The sequence below is a fragment of the Drosophila gunungcola genome, unplaced genomic scaffold (genome assembly GCF_025200985.1).
Source record: "Drosophila gunungcola strain Sukarami unplaced genomic scaffold, Dgunungcola_SK_2 000001F, whole genome shotgun sequence".
NCBI classification, from domain to species: Eukaryota; Metazoa; Arthropoda; class Insecta; order Diptera; family Drosophilidae; genus Drosophila; species Drosophila gunungcola.
Genome location: NW_026453197.1, coordinates 12,880,915 through 12,906,869, shown reverse-complemented (window position 1 = coordinate 12,906,869; position 25,955 = coordinate 12,880,915). Strand labels below are relative to the sequence as shown.

Sequence of the window (25,955 nt, the reverse complement as noted above, 5' to 3'; positions counted from 1 at the left end):
GGGGTTTTATATTATAATAAACATCGATTATCTCTGCCAAACATCGATAAGAAAGATACTTTAAAAACATCGATGTTGGCATAATTGTTTTTCCACCTCTACGCAGTTGTTATTGTTTTGATTTATTACCTCGTCGGTCGTTGCGCGCTGGCACAGTTTTTAAAATAGTGCACTTCCTTGTGCGTCTCCGCAGTGCCCTAAACGTCGTATATTCTTTGTCTGTCCTGCCAAGAACTCAACATAGTATCCTTACATAACTGAAGATTAATTATTATTTTATTAGAGCAACGAGGATACTAAAACCAATTAACAAAGACACGCAAGTGCTGGCACACTGCGCTATTATGCAAATTGCAGGCGAAACAACAACAACAGCATTGCAGCTGGCCTAAGAAAAGAGAAGCAAATGCAAAAAGTGCCTTGGCAAACAGAGAAAACCACCCAAACCCATAGTAAACCAGCTGTGATTGTGATCTTTGCTTTCGGTTCTCCATACAGTGGGTGGCGAAATGGGCGGCGGTATGGGGGGCGGTGGGCTGCTGGACATTTACGCCATGGCCTGGGAGCATCTGAGACCCGGAAGTTCGCCCGTCGATTGGTGCGAGGGCAATTATTTGATTTCGTCCAATATCGCCGAGTTCGTGAACACGGTGCGTATGTGCAATTTATTTTAATATATTCACCGCTTCGCTCTAGTTAGTTAGCCTTGTTGTTGTTGTTGTCGTCACACACAAGCACACAATTCTTTCCTTTTATGTTAGGCCTTGACCTTTTTAGAGCGAGACCAACTGAATGTAAACAAAAGATGCTGTTAGCCACACTTCGTTTGCGAGAGGGAGATGAGGCGATATGGCAAATTCGCAGTGCGGCACTGCAGTTTTCTTATCGCAGTTAACCCCTGATGTAAATGGTACCGTTATACCTGACCGATCGATATGAAACTTGGTATGCGTGTGGGATTTAGAAAAACATAGGTCGATAATTAAATACCGGAATTTTAAAAATTTGGAACAATTGAATAAAATAGATATGTACGTAAATATATATACAATAAATGCAGCTTACAAAATTCTTTTTTAAAACTATAAAATTCAGTGGGCCTTATAAGTTTTAGAAGTTTCTCATTACAACAAGCTTTCCAACGAACGTAACTTGATATGTGACGGACTCACTTTCATTATGTCTTATAAATGGTAATCGGCATATGTTTACCTTAAACAGAAACGCAGTTTTAATAAACAAACAACTACGGAAAATGTGGATCAAAACAATGACGCTGCTACAACTTGGCTTATCTTATAGCCTAACAAATATTAATAAAATATTTATATAATGTTTAAATCTTTATTTATTCTTAAAAAAATTAACTGGCACATTTTATTATTTCCGATTTAAATGTTTTGACCCCCCTAGAAGAACAATTTTAATCTCAATTCCAAAAGGTTATCAGACCCCCTTATTTCACATTTCATTGACAACAATGCATACTGATGTCGTAACACTCATAATCTGACGATTCAAACAGAACGCATTATCATCATTTACTTGGGTATTCGGTCAATGGGAATAGAAAAGCCTTAAATAATTATGTAGAACAGCAATTCAAATGATTGGTGATACACCGGGGATGGACTTCCGCTTGCAAACGATAATGGAAATGGTCAACTTTTAATTGATTTTGTCGTCATGAGTAATTCTCTGTGAAGTGCAAGTCGTTTAAAACGCATTTGGCTTTGTTTTATTTGAGTTTACTCAACAAAAAGTTGTTCAAGTGGAGTGAATGACCTCCGATCTTAACACTCCGCTACACAATAAAGAAGCGGCACTTGTGATGAAATCAAAGCGAGACTTTACAATATAATATATGAACATACGACTCAGTCGTAAATATCTTTATAAATGGGAAATAAGAGTTAGTGCTTGTGTGGCTTAACCCATTTCCTTATCAATTGCTTTAATAGAATACAAATATGCAAATGTTGTTCCATCACCCTTTTAAATGTGAAAATTGCTCCACTTCTCGCTTTGCTGCCCACACAAAATAATTGCATTTAATTTAATTTGCTTAGAAATTTACGTGACAGAGTAATAATTGTTGCAGTGACACGTAAAAAATGGAAAGCAAACATAATTTATTAATAATAATGCCAACACAAAGAAAAATGGACATGGTTTTTAGATATACACAATGAAAAAATAAGCATTCGAAAATTATTTACCATTTTTAAAAGATTAATTTAAGATTAAGACTTCAATAAGGAAAACTAGTGTGTCGTTTAAAGATTTCCCAACTGTTATAAATAAGTTTTAATTAAATATAATTTACAAATACTATATATATATATATATAAAAATAATTTCTCTATTACAGTTTAGCAATTTTTTGTTTATCCTCCTTCCGCCCGTGCTGATAATGCTGTTCAAGGAGTACGGACGCTTCGTAACTCCCGGAATCCATGTGATCTGGGTGCTGCTCATTGTGGTGGGCCTAAGTTCAATGTATTTCCACGCTACGCTCAGCTTAATAGGACAACTGCTCGATGAACTGGCGATCCTGTGGGTTTTCATGGCCGCTTTTTCGCTTTTCTACCCAAAGCGCTATTATCCCAAGTTCGTGAAAAACGATCGGTGGGTGCAGAGTGAATATATATATATATATATATATATCTATCTAATTTCCCAACATTCGGTTTCCTTTGTTTTTCAGCAAAACCTTCAGTTGGCTCATGCTTTTGTCGGCGATCGCCGCAACGGGCTTGTCGTGGTGGAAGCCCATTGTTAATGCCTTTGTTCTTATGTTCATGAGTATACCGACCATGATAATGCTGTACACGGAGCTACAGAGGTGAGTTTGTCGTACCAACACTCTATAACTCATAAATTCGTGGGTCTTAACGATAAGCGTTGACTCTGATTTCCCGCTTGGTGACCCGAAATGAACTAAGTCCATAAATCATGTATCTATCATCACTCATCCTTATTATCGTGTGTGTGAGCGATTGTGTTTTATCGTTGGGAACAAGTGTACTAAGCTGAACTGAGTTGCTATTTCTATAGATTGTGAAACTATTTCAACGTTATCAGCATTTGCTTATTTAATTTAACTTTTTTGTCATACTCGGTAAAAGAACGAACACGAAAGGTGTTTCCCTGCACCAAGAACAGATGTTCTGGGGAAAGTGTCGGTTAATCAATCAAACATTTCAATCGATTTGAGTGTGTAATTAAGATAAGCCTGAAGTAGCCCCACTGCAGCAGTACTTTACCCAAGGGTTTATTGTTTATATTGGCGTAGGAAGCTAATGTGCCACTGAATAAGCCCCAGCGATTTATTACTGTCATAGAGTTGAGTAATTCATGACGTATTTGGGTTACATATAATATCCCATGGGATAGCTTGCATTTATTATTATTTCTTTGTACACCTAGAAGTGTAGCAGTTCTTTGACCCGAAAACACAATGTACAAATGTCTAAATGAACATAGTATAAACATAGTTGAATAAGTTTCAAAAATGTTGGCTTTAAATGCAAAAAAAAATACAAATCTTTGCAGTTATTGAAATTTTTTTAAAAATTGTAATAGAAACGTTATAGTATTTTTTAGAACTTAATGTTTTTACTTTTGATTAGTTCTGCTGCCAACATATACGAAAGAAAACAAACTTTTTTTGATGATCATTAAACAAATATATATTTAGTTTAAAGTAGCTGCAAAATAAATTTCGCTTATAAATAAAATATATTTTATGCTAATCCTCACTAGGTTCGTCTAAGCTGTCCTTGCATATGCAGTATTTTTTGGCATTCTTTTGATTTATGCACTTGGCATCGTTTCTGTACGAGTTCAGTCGACTCAGATCCTCCACTTTTATGGGAGACAACTTCCGGGTGCGATTGTTCCAACGGACAGTTGCCTCGAATAGAGGTTTCTTTGGCCGCGTCACGAAGGCAATGATGTACACATGTTCGTCCTTATCGGCTGGCTTAAGACCAGTAGACAGGATGTTCTTTCGGTCTGCTCTGTAGATTTTTGTCAAGGTGTAATCGTGGCAAAGTTCGGTAAGATTATGGCTCCTTAAATGCTTATTCATTCGCTGAACAATTACTTTGGCAATATTCTTCACATATGGAGCCTTTGTTATAGTTTTCGTGGGCTGACAACAGCACCATTTCTCCTCGATTCCAGCCATTTGGCAGGTGCGATTGAAAGGCAGTTCAAAGAACAGCGACTGACAGCTCTTGCACTGCCGGGCCTTGAAATTTTCGGGAAAATCATCCATGGATTTGCTATCCAGCTGGAGCAAATGCTGCAGGGTCATGTAGAGGTCATAATTGGAGGACAAGCGATTGCGGTTCGTCTTCAGATTCTTCACCAGATGGGGATATTTGCGTCGAAACCAGGGCGGTACATGGATAAACATCATGGGCAGGCGCTCCTCATAATACCCTGAGGCGGCACGTCTCAATGTATTATATCGATGGCCGTGATCACTCATCAGAATCACAATCGATTGCCTAAAGAGATTGGACTCCTCGAAGGACTTGAGATACTTCCGAAAGAGCTTGTCCAATGCCGTGGCACCCTCGTAGTAATCGTGGGTGAAGCTATTGCTCCACAGAAATCCAAACATTGGGGCTCTGCCCAGAAAACGATCGATGAACTGCTGGCCAAAGTCCCATACATAACTGAAGCTGAGACGGCGACCCACGCAGTAGGCAAATCCAAAGTCTTTGGTCACTTTAAACTGTCTTTCAATTGCCACAAGTAGAGGACGCAGATAGAAATCCGTTGGCTGCTCCACAAAGCCCGGTTTCAGATAGTTAAACGTAGAAATAGATTGGCAATCCTCTGCAAAAGCTGTCGTGTAATTGGCATTTTTGAAACGCTTCCAAATGAAATTCAGTGAGTCCAGGCAGCCCGGTTTACGGACATCGCAAACATCCTTGACGCCCTCTTCCGAATCTCCTGTCAGAACGGCCAGTAGATTGGGAAAGGTATTGTCGCCCACCTTGTTGTATCCCTGCATCTCGATCCATCCGGGTTGGCTAACGAACTCGTACACCAATGGCATTGCCCTTCGCAGGTTTATCCGCGAAGTCGAATCCAGTCCCATGATCAGGACACTTGGCTTGGGGTCCACACTTTGTTCCATCACAAAATCCTTGACATTCTCTTCGGGTAGATGATCCTCAACGAACGCTATGGCATCCGATTGCAAAAGCTCTCGATGGTTGCTCACATCCTTCACATAGCAGCTGGTGATCATAAAGTCCGTGTCATTCGGAACAAACTGATGTTGCGTAATGGGGAGACTAGCGAACTGACTGAGATTTCTTTTAACAAGTCTTCTAGTTTTACTATAATTTGTATACTTACTTATAGGTTTCATCGGGTTTCTTGTCGTAGTTATTCCGCGATATCTCTTGGTATTCGCACTGCAAAGTAGCGTTTCCCTTTGATTTGAGAATGGGTTTGGCCAGGTGCTCGTGTATATGCAACCTGTATTGATGTGTCTCGAAATCGAATTCACTTGTCACCATATCGCTGTCGTTGTGGCAATGTCTCATATTTAGCCTGTGAAAGTCACTCATTGTATCCCAGGTAAAGGGATCCACAAAGGGCATCTGGCATACCGGACTATTTACGTAATATTTATTCTCCCCCCGAACGTTGCTGTCAAGCCAATAGCATAGACATATTAGAACCAAAAACACTTGAAGATCCTTACAAATCCGATTCATGATTAAAACTAGCTGTTACACTTTCAGTTTTTAACTTAAAAGATTCGGTTCATAATTGTTTTTTAAACGTTTAGTTTACTTTAAGTGAAGAGTAAGGGTTATTTTTAAAATCTCTGTCCCCCTTAATTAGTCATACTTGGCCTAGTGACAAATGACTTTAGATATGGTTTTTTTTAGTGATGTTTGTAAATTTAAATATTGTACCTAAACAAACTACTGTTTTGAATACCTATATGGTTATTCGAAATTAAAACCTTTTTTTGTGTTTATCAGCAATAAATAAACAAATTTCTGTTTAAGAACAATAATTATTGTTTAATCATTGATGCTGATATTACAACTTTAGCTTTTTAAATGAATGATAATATAGTGTGTTTTTATTGTCATCAAAATACATTGAAATAAGAAGTGCAAATATACTTTATTAGTCACAACTCTGATATCTCTTTCTGCTGTTCATTCTAATCCCATTCAGAGTCAGCGACCAGAGGGTTTACCGCCTGGGTATCCGATCGACGACAGTCTGGGCTGTTGCCGTTTTCTGCTGGATTAATGATCGTGTTTTCTGCGAGGCCTGGTCGTCGATCAATTTTCCGTACCTGCACGGCTTCTGGCACATATTCATCTTCATCGCCGCGTACACGGTGCTGGTGCTGTTTGCCTATTTCTACGTGGAATCGGAACTGCCCCAGCGGCAGCCATTGCTAAAGTACTGGCCAAAGAACGAGTTCGAGTTCGGGATACCCTTCATATCGATCAGGAATCCAGGTAAGGCCCTGCGCAACACCATCTAAAGGCGATACTGGAGTGGAGAGAGAGAGAGCTGAGTGCTGAGGGCAGAGAAATGACCAAAGACCAAAGCGATAATATCGGAAATTTGCTTTAAAATCATAACCAAATATTGTAAAATTGCAGACATGTGGCGCACAACGTTTTTTATATAGTTAAAAACATTTTATTAGCCATAGATATATTTATATAGCAAAACGAATTGGATTCGCGGTTGTATCTGAAGAGATAAGTCTGTTAACGCATTAAGATTCGTTGCACCTGAATACTTAGGGCTATACCAAAAAATAGAAGAGCTTTGCTTAGTCCCCAGATGGACAATTGCTCAATGTAGCTAAAAAAAGACATATCCAAAAAAAAAGAAGGAATCCATATTAAAATTAGTATTTTACCTAGCCTTTCCAATGAGTTCAATCAAAGTCTTCTTAATTGTTCGTTGAGTATCTGTTACCATCAGACTGTGATAAGTTATGAACTAATTCATCCCATGACTTCCAGAACAAACAGTTCCTACGCTTTCCCCCAAAGACAAGCACTTTTATTAGGTTGTCAGTACCTGAATGTTACATTTCATTTGTGGCTAATGTTCTCTCCAATCTTTGCTTACTAACAACCTAACACACACTAATTCTTGATTAAAACGCTACTAACCACAACTAAACAATAAACTAAACTAAACAAAGTAGATCATTGCACGAAATATGATAAGATTTCAAATTATCCTAACCGCTGCCTTGCTGATCCCACAGATTCAAAAGATTGGCTCGACTACTGCAGTTTGTACATGCAGGATAATGACTACAAGTTCGGAAAAAACTAATGCAAGATTTCAGGTGATCAGGTTCCCTGAGTGGAGCCTTCTCCAAACATAGACATACACAGCGTGATATAAGTTAGTTTTGCAGAAAAATAAATACCTAAAAATGTACACAATTACCTAGCCGTTAAATAGCTTTTCCGCAGAAAAGCGGAAACCAAATTATTATAACCCACAATGTATAGCTGCCATAAATAGAGCGTTACGTTAGGAAATATGATTTACTTATGTCAACAAATGTACTGCATAAAAATATGCAATTTTAGTTATTCACAATAAATATTTGAAATAAATTCATAATTTGACTGTTTGTAATATTCTTATTTTTTCTTGTTTTTCTATTCTATTTTGTGGGTAAGTATATTCTTTTTATCCCAATCTAACCATATTTTGAAGCTGGAATCGAGTTAAATGTTGTTCCTATAATGAATAAAAATCAGTCAAATTTGGCCTGCATAATCGAGTTTGTTGGCCAAGGATTTCCTATGACTATTTGGTCATTTTCAAATTAGGAATGGCACTGGCCGGCCAGATCCTAGACATCGCTTTATAAATCGAACTTAATTGGTTTGCAAACTGTGATCGAATCAAGCCATTGGTTTGATTCAATTTGGTTTAATTTAATTACCTATGAAGACGTTGACAGGCGTTAAATGTTTGCAGACGGGTTGCAAACACATAAGTCCAATGAATAACGTGTAACATTTTTATTGATAAAAACATAATTAATTACACAAAAATTATATTTGATCCTGGCTTTTTGCAAAGTTTTTTAGTCCTAGCAAAATAAAAAACTTATTAATTGTTTTTATTTCAATTTCCGTTTATTTCGATTCAAAATAAAATTGAACCCGCGTGAAAGCGGATAGTCGATAACTTTTAGAGATGTCGGAACTAGTTCCGATAACTGTAGTATTAGATACCAGGGATTCAGTAGTTCCAGTTTAAAATTATTAAATTGCCATTTCAGTTAATAAATAGATTGGGTATTCCACAAACAATTAAATTGCTAATTTGTAAAAAATTCAACGAAAATGTTTAGCATTCGACTGAATGACGGCTTTTATTTAATTTTGGTTCGCTGTTGGATATTAGATATTGAAAAGTTTTTGACAAATTATAATATTCCTCTCAAGTGTATTTAATTGACAATAATGTGTATTTTGAGGTAGAAATAATTCCAATTTTTTTTAAATATCCAAAACAAAAATGCAGCTTTGAGTTAACGCACATCTTCCACTTGGTAAGGAGTTTTGTTTTTAGTTCCAGTGTAAGCTGACTTTAAGTTTCGGCAAGACTCAACAATTATGTGCTTCTCATTAGATCGCTTTGCTCATACAATTAATAGTAAAATTTTATTTATACCAAAATGCAAAGATGCAGCCGCAGTGTAACGGGTCTTAAATCAAACGAAAATAATCGATGTTGCCAGATTTTTGGAAACATCGATACTATCGAATAACCATCGTGTTATGTTCCACCTCTAATTGCTGTGTTGTTGCGTTTTGTTTTTGCTTGCGTGCGGTTGATCCGCGGATAGTTTTCGTAGAAAACTCGCAGAGAAAATGCAAACTGAGGCGAGATAAAGTAAAACTGCCCACCGACAGGCATTGAAAGTGTGAACAAAGCGAAGGAAAATCACCAAAAACAAGCTACCAACGACAACAATTAGCGAGCGAATAAATATCGTTGAATTTTCCGAAACAACAATATCAACAACAACGAAGGCAGCCACAACAAAAATTTAACTCAATTAAAAGAAAAGGCAACAACGGGAAATGCAATTGAAATGCAAAGAACATTTATGAAAAGTGCCGATGTATTTGCGTGGAAATGGAGCGATTTGTGATTGCAGCGTTTTTCTTGTCTTGTGTTTTCCGCTGCCAGAAAAGTGTGCGCAGGAAAATCGCTGACAATTCGTGAAGAGGGAAGCGAAAATTCGGTGGAAAATTCAATACAAAAACGCGGAAAACAAAAACACACGAAAAAATAATAGAAAGAGAGAGAAAGACAATAAATATCTTTTGTGTTTGTGTGGGTGTGTGCGTGTGCAATAGAAGAAGATCAAAGCAAAACGACAAAAACAACAATAACACACAGCTGACTTCCTCTCTCTTTTCTTCCTGCATACACTGTACAAAATATCATTGTAATCACATAAAATAATGCAAGTACCAGCAGTCACTTTAAAAACCAACAACGACTACTTCCAAACGCCTGCTTTTAAACTAGTCAACAAAAACATACAACTAAAAACAAATACTAAAAAACACATATCCCAAAATCGACAAAATAAAAATAATTAAAATTCGAATCAACAAAGTAATCTAGTAGCCGAAAGCAAACCCAAATTAAGTTGTTTAATTAAAATTAAAAAGTAATACATCACAATGGATTGGATCATCAACGATGAGATGGGCCTTACGGTGGGTCATGTGGTCGGCTGGGCAGCCGCCTCTGCAATGGTGATCGGGGGCGTGATCCCCTACGTTCCCCAATATATCGAGATCAAGAAGACGCAGGACGCGGAGGGATTCTCACTATATGTGTGCCTAGCCCTGCTGGTCGCCAACTCGCTGAGAATACTTTTCTGGTAAGCAATACAAAAATATTCTCATACTGTAACTGGCACAGAAAGTTTAAAATCAGACTCCTTAGGTCATCGAAAAGTTACCAAATTACTTGGAAACTGTAAAAACTGATAAATAATAAAAAACTTTTTTTTATCCAATAAAAAAACACTACATTTTCAAAAGAAGAAACCCAAACAAAAATGTTTTGTATAATGTAAATATGCAATTCTGGCAAAAATAGTAGTTTTCAGCAATAAATCAATCATGAAAGAAAACACGAATTTTTATTGCAGGTGCTTATTTCTTTTTGACTGCACAATGTACATCCTATTTTGTGCAGTATAATACAATCAAAGGAGAATAAACACCTGCAATGTTTTCCTTCATTTTTATATCTATTGTGGCGCCCAAATGATGTGTATTTGACAAGACTGCGTTCCCCTAGAATGGAATTGGCTTAAAAATAAAATATTTAAATTTCTGAATGGTATTATATTTTAGAAACATGTACACCCTGTAAGTCTAATACAAATTTTTAGGTGCCGGCAAGCTCTCTCTAAGTAAACGTCTTCCCATATTTATCTCGCCCACAATAGGATGACTAAACCCACCTCGTATCTTGGCTTATCTGGGGGTAATTCAAACCGCTTATCGCCCGGAATTCTCTCGCGGTCCGTCGCGACATTATACGATTCCTACCTCTTGAGAGCCCCTATCTGTGGTTAGCATTGTCATGATTTCTAGTCGATTTCGCAGACCTTAAAACTCCACAAATTGTCCAAGGACAATTGAACTGGTTTATCTTTATTGCGTTGATTGCGATATGATGTTTGGCATAATGTCACCGATAATCGCTATTTTCGTTGGGGTTTATGGCAATTATTGGAAGATTTATCAGACTATCATGCTGATTTGGGAATGATTCCGGGTGATTTGATAAGAGCTTTACTTTTAGCACGATCGGAATTTGTGTTTATGGTATTCGATATTAGCAATCAAAACGCTGAGTGTTCACAAACATCTTTCGATTTTCTACACCCATATTCCGTATTTTCAAGAATTTTAAAAGGTTTTAATATTGTAAAACGGGGGGGAAAAAATGGTGATTCACAATGTTTACAATACTGTAATGGATCTGTCTACCTCCCATGAAAAGGTGATTCATCATTTAGGAGAGTGAAAGATATAAATCAAAATTAATAAAATACATTTTTAATTCAATTAGAGTGAGTGTGCTTTCAAAATATGCCTGTGAAAGTGTTTCAGCAAGCCCAAATAAACAAAAATGTAATTGAGTGAGCCTAAACGTTATTGTTTATTAGGAACATACTTTGATATTTAGTCCAAAATATCTACTTATTGTGACTTTGTTCCAACGGAATTATACTGCTTGTGAGACTAGCAACTCCACCTTGCCTTTATAACCAGGGTCAACTACTTTTGCCCAGCTGGTTTCTGTATGTTTTCAGTTTGTTTGTGTTTACCCCGTTTAAAGCCGCTTCGGCTATGCGTTTTTTAAAAGCCAACGCTTCCTATAATAAATTATTAACAAGGCGATTGGAACGTGAACACAAAAAAATATAGAAGCAACTGGTGGCCCTCGTCTATAACGACGCCGTCAAATTGTCTGGCCTGGGTGGCAATCAATAAATTAATTATTTAGCTTGAAACTGTTGCTGGCGAGTAAAGTGAATCAGCTGTGCAACGAGGCTTTCCGCCCAATAGTCCCGATACAATATACTTTATATATAGATGTTTACCGGCTTGTGGAAAATTCTTTGTGGAGAGGCATTTTACTTTGACACGCGATTAGTTTTTCAATGGGTTTTGTGAACAAAAACAGCTTGGGGGTTAAGCAATACATTAGGAAATAGTTTTTGAGACCAGAACAATAAGGGGAAGTAAATTTATAATTATGCAGTGCATTCGGTAATTAGTATTTTCCTTTCGTTTTTTTTTTATGCAAAATAATTATTATTATTCTGACTAATCGCTGCGATATGGATAAACCACCCCTCAAACACCCACTCTCTCATTTATTGCCTTCCTTTAGTTAAGTGCAACTGGCAATTTGTGCAAAGCAAAATGCACGAAACACTTAAACTATTTAGTGGTTTTTTTTTTTTGTGCATTTCCAGTAATTGCCAGCAATTATATTTAACTGTTTAACGTGTTAAATATACAAATTTAAATTATCCATTACTCCCGGAGAAAAACTTTCCCCACAAAGAGACCTGAATAGTGATAGGAACAAAGTGAATGACACATACGAAGTCTTTATTGAAAATAATTGACATTGTGTCTGCCTTTGTTGTTGATCGTAAATATGCATATTTAACAAAGAATTAATCATTAAACCACAGTGTGGTATGCATAATTGTAAATAAGAACCGAAAGTTGTACCTATCGAATAAATAAGAATCGAATTCTTAATCTAGTCTTTTTGTATGAGCTCATTGGTTGAAATCATCATTTATTAATCATTGTGTCTGCTGGAAAACCGAATTAGCTATTGTGTTTTAAATGATACGAATAGTGTTTACTCTTGAGATAAGATGGTTGGAATTTTTTCAAGAGTTTTTTTCCTGGCATCATTCTTTATCTAAATAGTGATTAAATGTGTAAGCTTCTGGGAATCAATGTAAAAAGTACTTGAGACTAAGGTTTTATGGAATTTGTTACTGTTTAATAATTAGAAACTAAAAACTACTCAATTTTTTCTTGAATAAAATGAAGGCTCAAAAGCTTATATCTAATTTTGTTTATCTAAAACTTTTTTGATTTACTTAACTTTCAGTCCAGTTCCAAATAAAATGTATCTCAATGTAGGCGTTAAATCTAGTCGTAGAAAAATGAATCAGTTTGCCTATTAGCTGCTGACCAAATCACTGCGTATAAGGAATACATATAGCCCTGTATATTCACCAAACTAAAGCTTATTTAATTGCCAGAGTCAACAAAGCCGAGTCAAATTTCGCAAAAAGGTTTTCTCGCATAAAAAGCGCCAACAATATGACTCAATAAGTTGGTCAGGTCAGTAAGGCGTGACTAAACAAGTCTGCATTATAATTTACACTTTCGTTCCTAGCATATAACAATGGATGTGAATATAGTATACCAACTGTTAGCTCGGCTCAGGCACAGTCATATCTATATTTGTAATTCTCATGCCAACATTTGCTTTAATATTTACACAATTTGTCAGCCTGCCTGAATATACGAAGTTTTCGCACTTAACAAATTAACAAAATTGAGGCAACGTTCGACGGCAATTAAAATTTTACAGTACAGCCAAAAATCTGAATATTCATAATTTACTCTTCCATTTCAACAACAAACTCACATAAATTTTTGCAAAACGCTCGATGGCAATTAAAATAGTTGCCAACTATTTATATTACACAACTCAATCTGGCGGGGAAAGTGAAGGGTTAAGCTTGAGAACTTGGGGGTTCATTGAACTTATTTGAGCAATTTTATGGGTATCAACTTTTGGAGTACGAAAGCTTTAAAAGTTAGGCAATCAAGAAGGAAAAGTAATAACCTCGGAGGTTGCTGACTAATTGGATTCTTCAGTTTTCAAGTTACTCAGGAATTATGGCTAATGAATTTTGTTAACATCACTTTTTTACGAGTAACCCGAAACTTGGAATTAATATGATTTCAAAGAAATGTAATAATAGAGTTTAAAAAATATATTTCCTATCTACATTTGTTAAATACAAAATCTTAGTATGTAACTTTAGTAATTCTTAATGGCGAAACCCAATCGAATTTTGTAAATTTTCCAACGAATCAGGCGAGATAGTTAATTATTTTGAGTGGGATTTTTTTTACACAATAACTTCCCGTAGTGATAAGCGATTCGAATATACTTACTATATAGGGGCGGTTCTCTGTCTCTATCTGTAATGACACTTCCAATGCAATCTAGTTGCTGGTGAAATGCACCATTCCCAGTATATGTATGTTTATGATATTTGTGTAAGGCAAGCACACATCGTCTCTTACTTGAGGCTCCTCAAAAACGCTATTTCTTATCACTATTGTACAAAGGAGTGATTGTGTATGAAGATAACCCGAGTCCCATCATCACCCGCTTACTGTGTCTACTCCAACCAATTAATTTATTTACGTAAACACTTGTCGAAATAAGTCGCTCCCTAATACGTAATATGTTGGTATGACTGAAAGATAATGCAATTAAATAGATATGATTGTCTATATACCTATAATGTCACACGACTTCGCCCAATTATTTCCGTCATTTATAATTTGGTTATCAATAAATGGTCGAAAAACAAAGAAATTAAGACACTTTCAAATCTCATCTAAGGTTTTTTTTTAATAATTTATTTAGCATTCCCAACTTTCATTCACATTTATTTATACAAGCACTGGCCCACTTTCTATATTTAGTTATTAATAATCATTAGCATTCACTTGTCGGAAAAATGAAAAAAAAAAACTAATTTCTAAAGGCAAACCACTTTATTTTCTGGCCGAAGGTCAAGGTTTTTGGGCGGAAAGTTGGAGGTTTGGTATGTGGACTATTCCAATTAACTTTTGGAGGGTGGTTATCCTCCATATTTGCTGACCAACAAACCTTGCGTATTGCTCATAAATGTTTACGGTTTTGGTCTGCCGTTGTGTTGCTTATTTTCGCATCGCATGCAAATTAGATGTTGTTTTTTTTCTTATTTCAAATTTCTGAACCGGTTACGACCGCTAAAGTAGATGTTGCCGATAATGATGTTGTTCGCGGGGTTCTGGTTTTATATGTAGTTAATGTTTTTTTTTTTGGTTTCCCTTTTTGGCCCTGCTTATAAACGACAATGCACTTGACTTGTGGGCTCTGAAATGTGCCCTGGTTGCTTGGAAACTTAATTGAGGTTGCAGCGACTTGTGAAAGATTTATAATTTCGATGTGGAAGTTGTTTCGGCACGAGTTTGTTTGTCAACTTTTGAGAGCACTTGAAATTCAAGCAGAACTCGTTGTGAAGCTGTTGAAAAGCTTCAAAGTTTATGTAATCATTTTCTAAAGGGGGTTTTAGTTTCTTATTCTTTATTATTTTTTAGGCAAGTATTAGACTATTTTACAAAACTTAAATTATAAAATGCTATAGCACACAATTAACACTTTCGAATAGAGCAAATATTAACCTTTCTAACGCTTTTAAAAAGTTTTTCTGTTTCTAAGCGTTCTCTTGTTATACGAATGACAAAAATACAGTGTGCTTTAGAATTAGCGTGCTGCAAATCCTTTTATTGGCTTGCATAAACACTTAAGTTTTAACAGTAACTAAGCGGAGATAATGTCGGTCTTATGTTTTTTTGTTTTGTTAAAAGTTCTCAACTAGTCCCATTTATTGTACAATTAATCGTATTAATTGTGAGCTCATCAAGGCAACCGAAACTCTCTATTTAATTGTCTCAATTATCAGTTCAACGTTGGCCTCTCCCAAATGAATATGTGAACCCAGGGGTTATCTGCGGCATTACATAGTTTTCGAGCGGCCATTATATAGCAGCTCGTTACGTTTGGTATTTGGTACTGGGTTGCCTGCCGTTGCCAGCCCACATCTTAAACCGATTGGCATTATCTCAATCGCATTTGTTCCGTTTCGGGCCAAAGTTTTGAAGGCTGATAACCTGGGCGCGGTTTAAACCAAAGGTCAGGCGGCAAGGCAGTCTTATCGACCACCCCTTGCCATCAAAACTAAACGTATTTGTGGTTGAAGATTTCTACGTAATTAAAAAGAGAGCTCCACGGCATATCTCGTGCTGTGGGACAATCCCTAAATGTTTGCGTCACAGGTGCGGAAAGGACAGACAATTAAAACACACTCCACAACGTTAATCTTTTGCCTTTGTGTTGTGCTTTATGGCCGGAGACGTTGCCCTAATTGAATTTTAATGCCAAACCAGAGTCAGGTTCCGTTCGCAAAGGTTGTTACTTGGTTTTTTTTTTTGTACTTTTGCAACGAAACTGGAACGAAAGATGACGGAAAATTCAGATGGGAAGCACAAACTAATCGAAAAGTCTAAACAGTGCCGTCAATCGGTGTCCGTCCAATGTTTACGACAGCTTTGGCCCGCTGAATGAGCAATCACAATCACTGGCGTTGCCTCCAATGAGGCTTCTTTGCATGCGAAAAATGTGCGCCGTCGATTGACGCAAATGTTTGCACGAAGCCAACAGACTGAGATTTCAATTTCTCAATTAGAATAGATTTTTGCCGCACAGAGTTTGGGGGCAGAAGCAGAGATAATCTGTGCGCGGGCATTCTTTAAGAATATTAAATTTCATTGTAGTGGGCATTGCTTTAATGTTTAATGGGCATGAAAGCTAAGTTCATTGATTTTGTAAGTCCACGATGGCTAAATAATAAATAAATGTTTTTGGCAGTTTGTGTGGTAGTTCAACGGCTTTTTAGCTTAATTGGGCTATTTCAAATATGAACTTGCTGTAAATTTTAAGTCGCACAGATTCCTCAATAGCTTTTTTTAAAGATGTATAACTATAAAATTTTATGCTGTATAACAATGCGTATAACAGTTAATTTTAAGCTAAAAATTTACTAAGCTAGTAATGTTTGTACTTTAATATTGAGTCATTTAAGCTTCGTACTTTTATAATTTTTTTTTTTAATTAAGTACCGTATTTTTTTTATTTTTAATGCGACAGTTTATGCCAAAAACGAAAATAAAGCCCAAACTATCCCAATAATCTCTTAGCACCAACCCCCTTTCAAAAGTTTTCAACCACATATCGATTATATTTCACGCATAAGTTGACTTTGCAATGCGCCACTTAATTCCATACTCGGTTAAAAAACGCAACTGAAAAAGTTATAAAAAGCATTATCACACTTGGTTTGTCTTCGAGAAGCAGATGTGGCCGCCAAATGGCATACATATATTTCGGCAAGACTTTAAGACTTTGAAAACGTTTAAATTCCACCGACCGGCGTTGAAATTGCTGTAGGTCTGAGAATAAAAACGCAAAAAGCTCAACAAATTTTACTTTCTATCTGCAGAGTTATAAATATCCCGATATAATATATCTGCCATCGAATTGGGCTACAAATTTCCATGCTCATATGCAAATCAGCGAATTGTTTTGCTCCGCCTGAGTTCTGGGTTTCATTTTATTTTTCCTATTTTCAATTGTGGCCATTGCCTTGTGCCCTTTTTTCCACATTTTCTACCATGACTTTGTCTGCCATCTGTGCTCTTGACTCTGTTTCCGTCATCGTTTCCAGCTTTGACTTTTCTGGGGGGCATAGATTGGAGTGTTTTCCCCTGGCTAAAGCCACACACAGCGTTTCTGGGCGGCTAGCATCTTTTGTTTGCGTTTCGGCTTGGGGTTTTATAGACTTAGCGCCATGTGGAAGCGCTCAGCTCGCATTAATTTTCATTGAGCAAATCAAATGATGTAATAAAATATTTATTGTTCCATTTTCGGCGGGGTTTTCTACGAGTATAACAGTTTAAAATGAAATTTTGGGTGCTCTTAAAACAGCCTTCTTGTTCTTTGATTTTGTTTATGTTTTTTCCTGAGAATGTTTCAAGGTATTTTTGTAAAATAACAGATTATTGGATATAAAATACATTATATTTTTTCGGTAGACCTCTTATTACAGTTCCATCCTTGCTTTCAACTAACTTAACACATATATTTTTTCGGTTCATTGGCCATCCATCGACACTTTATCCTTTATCCCCAGCAAGGTTATTTTCGAGCAGCTAAGCCTAGCGCCCAAGAAAATCCATCTAGGTTTTAAATCGACCCAGTTATGGGCATTCATTATCATCAGAGGCGCGCGCAATCCATTCCATTCATTGCTCCATTCACTCAATGGCTAGTGGGTTAAATTATGCTTTGGTTGTTGGTTCCTTTTTCCCTGGGCTCATCAGGCGCCAACTTGTGTGTTTACACAATCTACAAACGTGGCCAACACACACTGACACGATGTGGTTCCGAAATAACCGGAATATACGGACCTAAGTACTTTCGGTTTCGTTAGTTAGAAGCCCTTCAGCAGTGAGACAATGATGAGGACTTTTGTCCACCCCGAGTGTAGCCTACTTACAGACCTCCATGCCAGTTTAACCAAATGAAATTTGTGTTAAGCGCAATGTGCCAGCCTTGGCTTAAACACAATCACAAACAGTTGTGGTCAATATTATAGAACAATATATATGTATATGTGGAAAACACTTAAAAAAAATGGAAATCAGTTATATTATTATATAAATGTATACGAAATTGACTTTTAGTCACCTTTTTAAGTACTTTTCAACCTCTAAACCTTTTCTGATTATTATAAAGTTGTATTATTAGGGAAAAAATCAATACATTAGGTATCTTAAATGTAAATCAATATTATATGATAACAAACTATCCTTAAATTCCTCAAAAATCAAATACAATATTTAAGTAAATAAAAAAAATCCTAGCTATATAATTGTGACATCAATTGTACATTAGGCAGACAAAAACTCACCCACACTTGAGTAAACATGGTGCTGAAGGCAACACAAAATTTTAATTACGTCTAGAACAGACAGAAAAGGTTAGTGCTGAACAAAGCACTCGCTCACACGTGTATAACAGCTTGCAAATTACTTGGCTACGTTTTGTGGACTTAATTTGCCAAACCCGCCGACAAATTCTATCAATAAAACTTTCATCAAGCCTAAGTGACATTTTCGGGACTTGGGCTCTATCCTACTAAGTGAAACTTTTGTGGCTATTTGAACAAATTGCCATTGAAAGTGAGCCGCCTAAATATGCAGGTGAAAAATGGGAAGTGTGGTTGGGGGCAAGTGCTATCCGGTAGTTGGAAAATTGTTTACATTGCAGGCTCATAGCACACCGCCAAATGTGGCAGAGTGTATGAATGTTTGTAATGCACGTATACAATTTTATCGATTTTTTACGACGTACTTTACACGTTGAAGCGTGCAAAATGTTATGCCAGTGGGTGGAAGGAGGTGACGGTGTGTTTTTGCCAATTTAAAAGGTAAAGCCAACCATTTCGGACTAGTGACGAATGGGGTTAGTTTACTTCTGTGCAGGAAAGTCAAGAGATGACTGCAAATTGGAATGTTTGCATTGAAAATGTTAGCATAGCACAAAATTACAGTTGTTAGACTAACTTAAAATCCATTAAATACGATTTTGTGAATTCCAGAGAGAGATGAGCTGAAGCCATCCAATTTTATAATTAAAGTTGAAAACTGTTGAACTCAACAAAATTTAGATTATGCTGTTTGTTAATTAGAAGCAAAACAAATTTCAGCTTAATTCAAAACAAACATTAAATTTTTAGCAAATAAAAGCAATATTCCCCTATGAATGTATAAACAGATATATGAAGTAATAAAATCAGCACACAAAACAAAAAAGGATGCAAGTATAAACAGTTAAATAAACAAATGTGAAATTCTTAAAGGAAAAGTAAAATTCAAATTCTCCCAAACAAAAAGACCATGTCTTTAATAAAAACCTGTTTTAGACTTTAAGACGATTTCAATTCAGCTAACGAAATCGAAATGCAAATGTATTTTGCCTGTCATTTAAAGGCGATTTATGTGGTGATTCGGTTGTAGCCATGGAATGGCATTGACTTGGCACACAGCTTGTAATTCAATTTCCATGCCATGCCAGAGCGACATGCCAAAGGCGTTGGGGGTGTAAATAACCCCCGAGAACCTATTTCCCCTTTACCCGCATTTTACTATCTGGTAATCGGAAGCAACGCGGAAATGTATGCTATCTGCTGTTGTGATTGCGAACGAAAGCTGCGGCTTTCAGTTAAAGATCTGGGCGCACGAATCGGCACCAGCGAAAAATGACAACAAATTGTTGCATTTTTTTTTTTAATAACACTTGGGAATGACTTTTTGTTGGCCAGCAGGACTTTCATCCAAACAAATCCCCAGCAAATCTGTGGACTTGCCTCTGGTTTGTTCGGCTTTTGTTTGGGTCCTTTGCCAAATGCCCAACACGTTTCACTCACTGTTGGTTGTTTGTGTTCGGGGACCCTTTTTCACCCACTTGGCATCTGTCAGATTTATGACAATGTCGCTTGACACTGTGCTGGGATTTCTCTCAACACCCCCCCTTCATCGCATTAAACATATATATACACTAAGCTCGACTGCAGCTCTCATAATCGATTTGGTTCGACAGTGAATTATACTGTTGGGCGCACATCAATCACTTGTTGGGCGCCATATAAGCACCTGTCAATTAGGAGTACTTAACGCTACAATGTGCAGCAAATTTGGACCAAGCCTGGGTGATTAATTATAATTCCATTTTAGTGCTTTTAAGCCCCGAGGAGTTTCTTTCGGACAAAGTATGTCCATTTTGAATAATAAATGGCTAATGTGTTTGTCTGTTTTATTCCCCAAGGACTATTAATGTTATATATATTATAAGGACCAGATCATTTATTATGCTTAAAAAAAATAAGGCGGTATAAGTATTAATGGTAAAATTATTTAGTTACTTTTGCATATAAGTATTTAGTTTATAATTAATTCTGTGAGTACTAATTATAGTTCCCCTTAATTGAAATCCCGATCAGAACACAGCCACATCTCGATAGTGCAAGTCAATTAAAATGTCATTTCACGTTGACCTTTGTAATTAACCTTAACCCATGTTTGCTCTGTTTTTCAGGTTCTCCAGCCGCTATGAGCTTCCACTGCTGGTGCAGAGTGTCGTGATGAACGTGACCATGTTCCTGATGATCCATCTGTGCGTGAAGGTGAAACGGATTAATGCCAATAACCGCGAGCACGCCCTGCGAGGTGAGTTCCATCAACCGTTTTAAAACTGTCACCTTGAGGACGATATAAACAAGTCAACATGTCGTTCCCCCTTTTTTTTTTCCAGGCGATGAACTGCATTTGCCCAAAGTGATGACGGACACGGACACGGGCGCCTCAGTGTCCACAGAAGCGGGCGGAAGCGTCCTGAAGCGAGTTCGCTCCCGACACTATCTAAATGGTGAGTTAAGTGATTCTTTGGGGTTTTGAACACATACATTTTCAGTAATGACGAGATAGAAGGGCAGAATAGTGTGACTAGTGATTTTATTTTAATATAAATTGTAAATTTAGCATTTTTTTTTTATAAATACAAAAAAATTCTTATAAAATAAACTTTAGAAGCAGAAGAACCCACAAACCAACATTACTTTCCGAATCAAGAGTATCAATAAAACCATATGCTCCACAAATTTGAACTAGAAACAAGCATTTCGCTCAATTCACAGCAATTTCCTCTATAAGTCTATGTTATAGATTGATATAAAGTAAAGCTCTGGGTAGAGAAGTTAGGGCATTGCAATTCCATTACCATTAGCGGAGTACAGATAGTTCCACCTCCTGTGCCGTTTTTATCATACTGTATCTTTATGAAGCGAAGCGCTCGTTCGCAGTCCGCATTTATTTCTTCTCGTCCATTACTTGTTATCAGTAAATAGAAAAACAAGAAACTGGGTTACGAGGATGGTTGGTGGTCTCTGGGCGGTAAATTGATCAATGAACCAGCGAGCAGAACCAATGTACACCCACCCACACACCGTCACGAGCTAATTATATTGGCACGCCTTGGGCTTCTTTGCACATTGCTTGTCGTAAATTGTGCAGCGCCTAAAAGCAGTCGGAGATAATGAAAATTGATTTCGAACTGGCTTGCCATCTGCAGTCGACCCTGATATGGGGCACTACTGCGGCTTTTGTCTTTAATGGATTTATAGAGTTGCAAATTGTTGGGTCATGACCCCTCAGCTTTCTTTCTGTACCTGAATAAAAGTTTATTCAACGGTTGGCTTGGCTTTTGTTGTAGCATTTGGGGGGAAATAAAAGAATAAAGTTTCTCTTTTAATGTCGATGGATGGATGTTTGTAAATTTCAACATGGCTTATACGAAGTTTACTGTAGCATATACAAAGTACATATAATGTAGCATGTTTGCGTATTTAGTCTTTTAACAACTGAATTATATAATTTTAATCTAATTAACAGATTTGGATTTCAAATACTTTTGGAGCTGGACAGACTTTCAATCGTATCTGGACTTTATGCTTGTCGTGTGGGCGGTAGGCGCCGCTATAACATATCTGATGCTGTCCGTGCATTGGTTCATGGAATCCATGGGCTTTGTGGCCGTCTTCACTGAGGCCATGTTAGGTGAGTCCCAATATTAAATCAAGCTATCCAACAATGTGTTAATAAAATTATTATTTATTTAAATAGGGGCGCCACAATTTTTGCGCAACTTTAAGAATAAATCAACATATGGAATGAGCATACACATGGTGATCATGTGGACGCTCGGTGATATGTTTAAGACTGGTTACTTTATTGTTAGGAAAGCACCATCGCAATTCTGGATCTGCGGCACGCTGCAGGCAAGTAACATATCATTACCCCTTATCTCTTTTACAAAGGATATTTATTATTATTACTTTTGAATTACAGGTCAGCTTGGACATAGCGATCCTGTCACAGGTGTGGTTCTACCGCAAGAATTCCAAGCCGCGCGACCTGCGACGCGGCGATTAGCAGTTTGCCCCCGAAGAACAGCAACAGCACATCCACAACCACGACCTACATACATCCCATTCCGAGGAGCATCAGCTTTCGTTGCCCGTCACAGTGAGCAGCAGCGGAGACGATCATCTGCTCACGGCTCGAGCGGATGATGAGCACTTCAAGGTGCTGGACTTTGGTCAGTGCCACGACAATCGTGCGTTTCAGTATCACAATAATAACAAGATGTTGCCCAGACCAGGAGGCAGTGGCAAGAGTAAGGATGACAGCAGCATGGCAGCTGCCTTGGAGGTCGTCATTGTCCATTCCCCGGCTTCCAAGGAGCAGAGACTGATTGGCGATCAGGAGGCGAGCGGCTGCTGTCGCCGCAAGCGAAACAATGCCACACAAACGCGATTGGAGAGCGGTAGTTGCTGCTGTGTAATCACCACCCACCATCATCACTGCCACTGCAGTCACCATAGGCATCATCACCATGATCGCTGTCACTATAGGAGCACAAAGAGACGAGCTCTGCTGCACCAGAAGAGGAGTCACCACCACCATAGTCATAGTCCGCAGCATCTGCAAATCAAGCAGTCGAATCACAAGCAAATGCTTCCATCCAGCAACAACAACAACAATAAGTCTTCCTTGGATTCCAGCGAAGAGGGGATGCATCATCAGGCCATAGCCATCGAAATCGATGCGGCCACAATGAGCGAGGATGGCGAGGAGAACAACAGCAGCACAGCCACCTCCAATTTTCCCTATAAAGTGGCCAGCGAGGGTGTGAAGCCCATTATAATGGCTCCTCTTCGGGAGCAGCATCGTCATAGGAGAGGTTCCCTAAATTCCAATACCACCATTGAAACCGATGAACTCTCCCACGACGACGATGATGACGATGTCCGGATGGGCTCGCACCATTTGCCAGAAGATGAGACCCATCTAACTCAGCCGGCCATCACGAATAGTTCCAGTAGCTCCACAAAAAGGGGTAAACCTGCCTCCGCTCCAGCGCGAAATGAATGTGTTAGGATCAAGAGAAAACGTTTTATAGCCGAAGCTGGGCAAGATTACTGCAGCAGTTGTTCGAGTTCCTGTTCCTGCAGCAGTTTGGATGAAGATCTGGACGCCCACCATGAAATGACCGTGTCAGCGGAGTGTCATCAATGTATTCCCGGTTCCCGGAGAGCAAGTTTCTGCTCATGTCACAATTCCAACTGCTGTTGTGGCACCTGTTCCCAGGAAGAGGAGGAGGAGGAGGAGGAGGAAGCCGATGATGAGGACGACGAGACCACAGGTCAGAGGGAGAGCTTTTGTACGGCTGTAGATCATACTATAACTCCATCGCAAGAGGGCGATGATATGCATAGTAGTACACTGACACCCCTCAGCACCCAGAGGTCTTCCTTCATGGAACAGGATCATGGAGATCACACAATGCGAAGTGATAATGGTGGAGGTAGCCTAACCGATGCAGATGCCTCCTCACTGAGCCAATCAGCGGAGTACTTCTCGCTGTCGTCCACCGCCGGAGGAGCTACATCCTTTCCCATCAAGGAAGAGGATAAAAAGGTAAAGCAGCTGGAGAGGAATGAGGCGAGGGATCTAAAGGAGAAGGAAGTGGAGCCACCGTCCTGCAAACACTGGAATCGCCAACCGCATGGCAAGCACAAACGTGGCTCTTCTCCCGTGGACAACTCCTTATGACGAAGTGTCTCGCTGGTCGCCTGGCCAGCAATCGATGTGAACGCCTTGCTGCAGCAGACCATCATGAAATCCGCCGTGCTGCAGGAGACGCCAGTGCGTAGGAAACCCACTGCCAAACAGGGTCAAGGGACGGCAGGAAGTAATGATTCCTCCACGGCCACATTAACAGCCAGCGTGGTGACGGTGGCCAAGTTTCCAGGACCCGGATTAGTCAGCACTGTCACCAGTTTGAACGGGTGTGGAACCACCTATAGCTACACAACCACCACGGCTGCATCCCAAAATCCTGCAGCACCCAGCAAGAGAAACACCAAGTACTCGCCCGTACCAAACTCCGAGGTCTACCAATGCGATCCACTGCAGCAGAGCTCGACGGAAATCATCTTATAACTCATACAAACATACCTCTGCCCCTTCAGCTATTATACTGTGCAAGGCCGTATAAAAGTCGAGGGTAAACTTCATTAGCAGGAAGGGATTATACAGAATCATAACACCAAAACTCGTGGAGTGGGATAACGAAAAACCAAAATTTATAAAGCTGTTCAATTTGTTGTTATTCGGGGGTAACAAAAACCAAGATGTGGATGTAGAAAATGCAGACCTAGTTTATACATATAGAACATAAAAATCCAATGTACATTATTTTTTATGTGAGATGCATCATAAAAGTAGCTTAAAATGTAAACTAGTTTCTAATCTTTAGTTTCGGACTATGTGAATTTAAAGAAAAGGGTTTCAGCTGGGGAAGGGACCAAGCCAGAGTTGACAAAGCCTTCAAGTTTTCCAAAATCCATGCAAAGACATATCCACTTTGTGCAATTTTCCAGCTAAGAAAACTTCCCTCAGCTCGGGCCTTAAACCTTGTTTAGATTTAACACTATAAATCGTCATTGTTTTTCGTCATTGTTAGTCAAATTCATTTTGTAGTCCTGTAAGTTCAATTTGTATAAAAACAACAAAATCAAACTTTAATCTCGATATTATTCCTTAAAGAATTTTTTATTTTATAATTTCCTAGCAGAATTTATTAGCTAAGATCTATAAAAATTGATACGATAATAAACGAACCGAAAGCAAAATTATTATTTCCTTTTCTTTTAATTTTCTTTATTTCCTCTTATATAGCACAATTCCTGATCGTTAGCTATATATATATATTGTTCTAGATTACGTATAACAACTACTAAGCAGACAAACATCTTCCTTGCAATTTTGAGATTCCGTTGAAAACGTACACACAATTTAAATATGAAAATTAAATTACTTATAAGCCACGTAAATATGTATTCAAAGTGCTTGAGAATATTTAAGAAATATTTAAAAATTACGCATAACCGAAAGGAAGGAAAATTACATTTGTTGATTAGTACGTAGCGGCTATTTTTGATTGTTTTCCTACTTCATGTGGGTTATTTAGTATCCTAAAAATAACTAATCTGTTGCAGATGCGCAGTATTATATTCTTTGTGAAACCATTATCATACTGTAACGAATTACTTACTTAAACAACAAATACTAATAATCAATTACAACTGTTATAAGAACGGCATTTGGAATGTAGAATCTTTTTCATAACCGAAATGGTTAATATACTCATATTACTGGTATTTATATAGACATATTCTTAAGTCAAGAAAAGCCATAAAAAGCAATAAAATGCAAACGACAAGAGGTAATATTATTATACTAATCGTACTTGTTTGCTACTGAATTTACTTTATTGGTGTTCTAGACATTTCTTAAACAAAATAAACGTAA

General features: G+C 37.9%; 3 protein-coding genes across 3 annotated transcripts; 2 read left to right on the top strand and 1 right to left on the bottom strand.

Annotated features, from left to right (window-relative positions):
* The first annotated feature begins 95 nt into the window (after positions 1 to 95).
* On the top strand, positions 96 to 7,665 carry LOC128262848 (alkaline ceramidase). The gene is made up of 5 exons (XM_052997400.1): positions 96 to 650; positions 2,372 to 2,628; positions 2,708 to 2,845; positions 6,220 to 6,512; positions 7,283 to 7,665. Exons 1-5 carry the CDS (start codon positions 510 to 512, stop codon positions 7,351 to 7,353), a joined length of 900 nt encoding a protein of 299 aa, XP_052853360.1. The 5' UTR covers positions 96 to 509; the 3' UTR covers positions 7,354 to 7,665.
* LOC128262843 (uncharacterized) lies at positions 2,852 to 6,136 on the bottom strand. Its single transcript, XM_052997394.1, has 2 exons — positions 5,380 to 6,136; positions 2,852 to 5,327 (listed from the first exon to the last, which is right to left on the bottom strand). The coding sequence occupies exons 1-2, from the start codon at positions 5,742 to 5,744 to the stop codon at positions 3,752 to 3,754; spliced, it is 1,941 nt and encodes a 646-aa protein (XP_052853354.1). The 5' UTR covers positions 5,745 to 6,136; the 3' UTR covers positions 2,852 to 3,751.
* Positions 7,666 to 8,846: 1,181 nt separating the features above from the next.
* Positions 8,847 to 25,276, top strand: LOC128262842 (uncharacterized). The gene is given in 6 exon segments (XM_052997393.1): positions 8,847 to 9,943; positions 20,620 to 20,750; positions 20,836 to 20,949; positions 21,972 to 22,136; positions 22,203 to 22,357; positions 22,428 to 25,276. Coding segments are annotated over 6 exon segments (2,925 nt in total). The 5' UTR covers positions 8,847 to 9,740; the 3' UTR covers positions 24,585 to 25,276.
* The last annotated feature ends 679 nt before the right edge of the window (positions 25,277 to 25,955 follow it).

Bases quoted from the DNA above. Each gene is read 5' to 3' on its own strand.
- LOC128262843 (XM_052997394.1), bottom strand. From the start codon at position 5,744: ATGAATCGGATTTGTAAGGATCTTCAAGTGTTTTTGGTTCTAATATGT. The intron at 5,328-5,379 runs GTAAGTATACAA...AAGAAATCTCAG, and splicing joins AAACCCGATGAAACCTATAA to TCAGTTCGCTAGTCTCCCCA.
- LOC128262848 (XM_052997400.1), top strand. From the start codon at position 510: ATGGGCGGCGGTATGGGGGGCGGTGGGCTGCTGGACATTTACGCCATG. The intron at 2,846-6,219 runs GTGAGTTTGTCG...AATCCCATTCAG, and splicing joins CTGTACACGGAGCTACAGAG to AGTCAGCGACCAGAGGGTTT. The intron at 6,513-7,282 runs GTAAGGCCCTGC...CTGATCCCACAG, and splicing joins CATATCGATCAGGAATCCAG to ATTCAAAAGATTGGCTCGAC.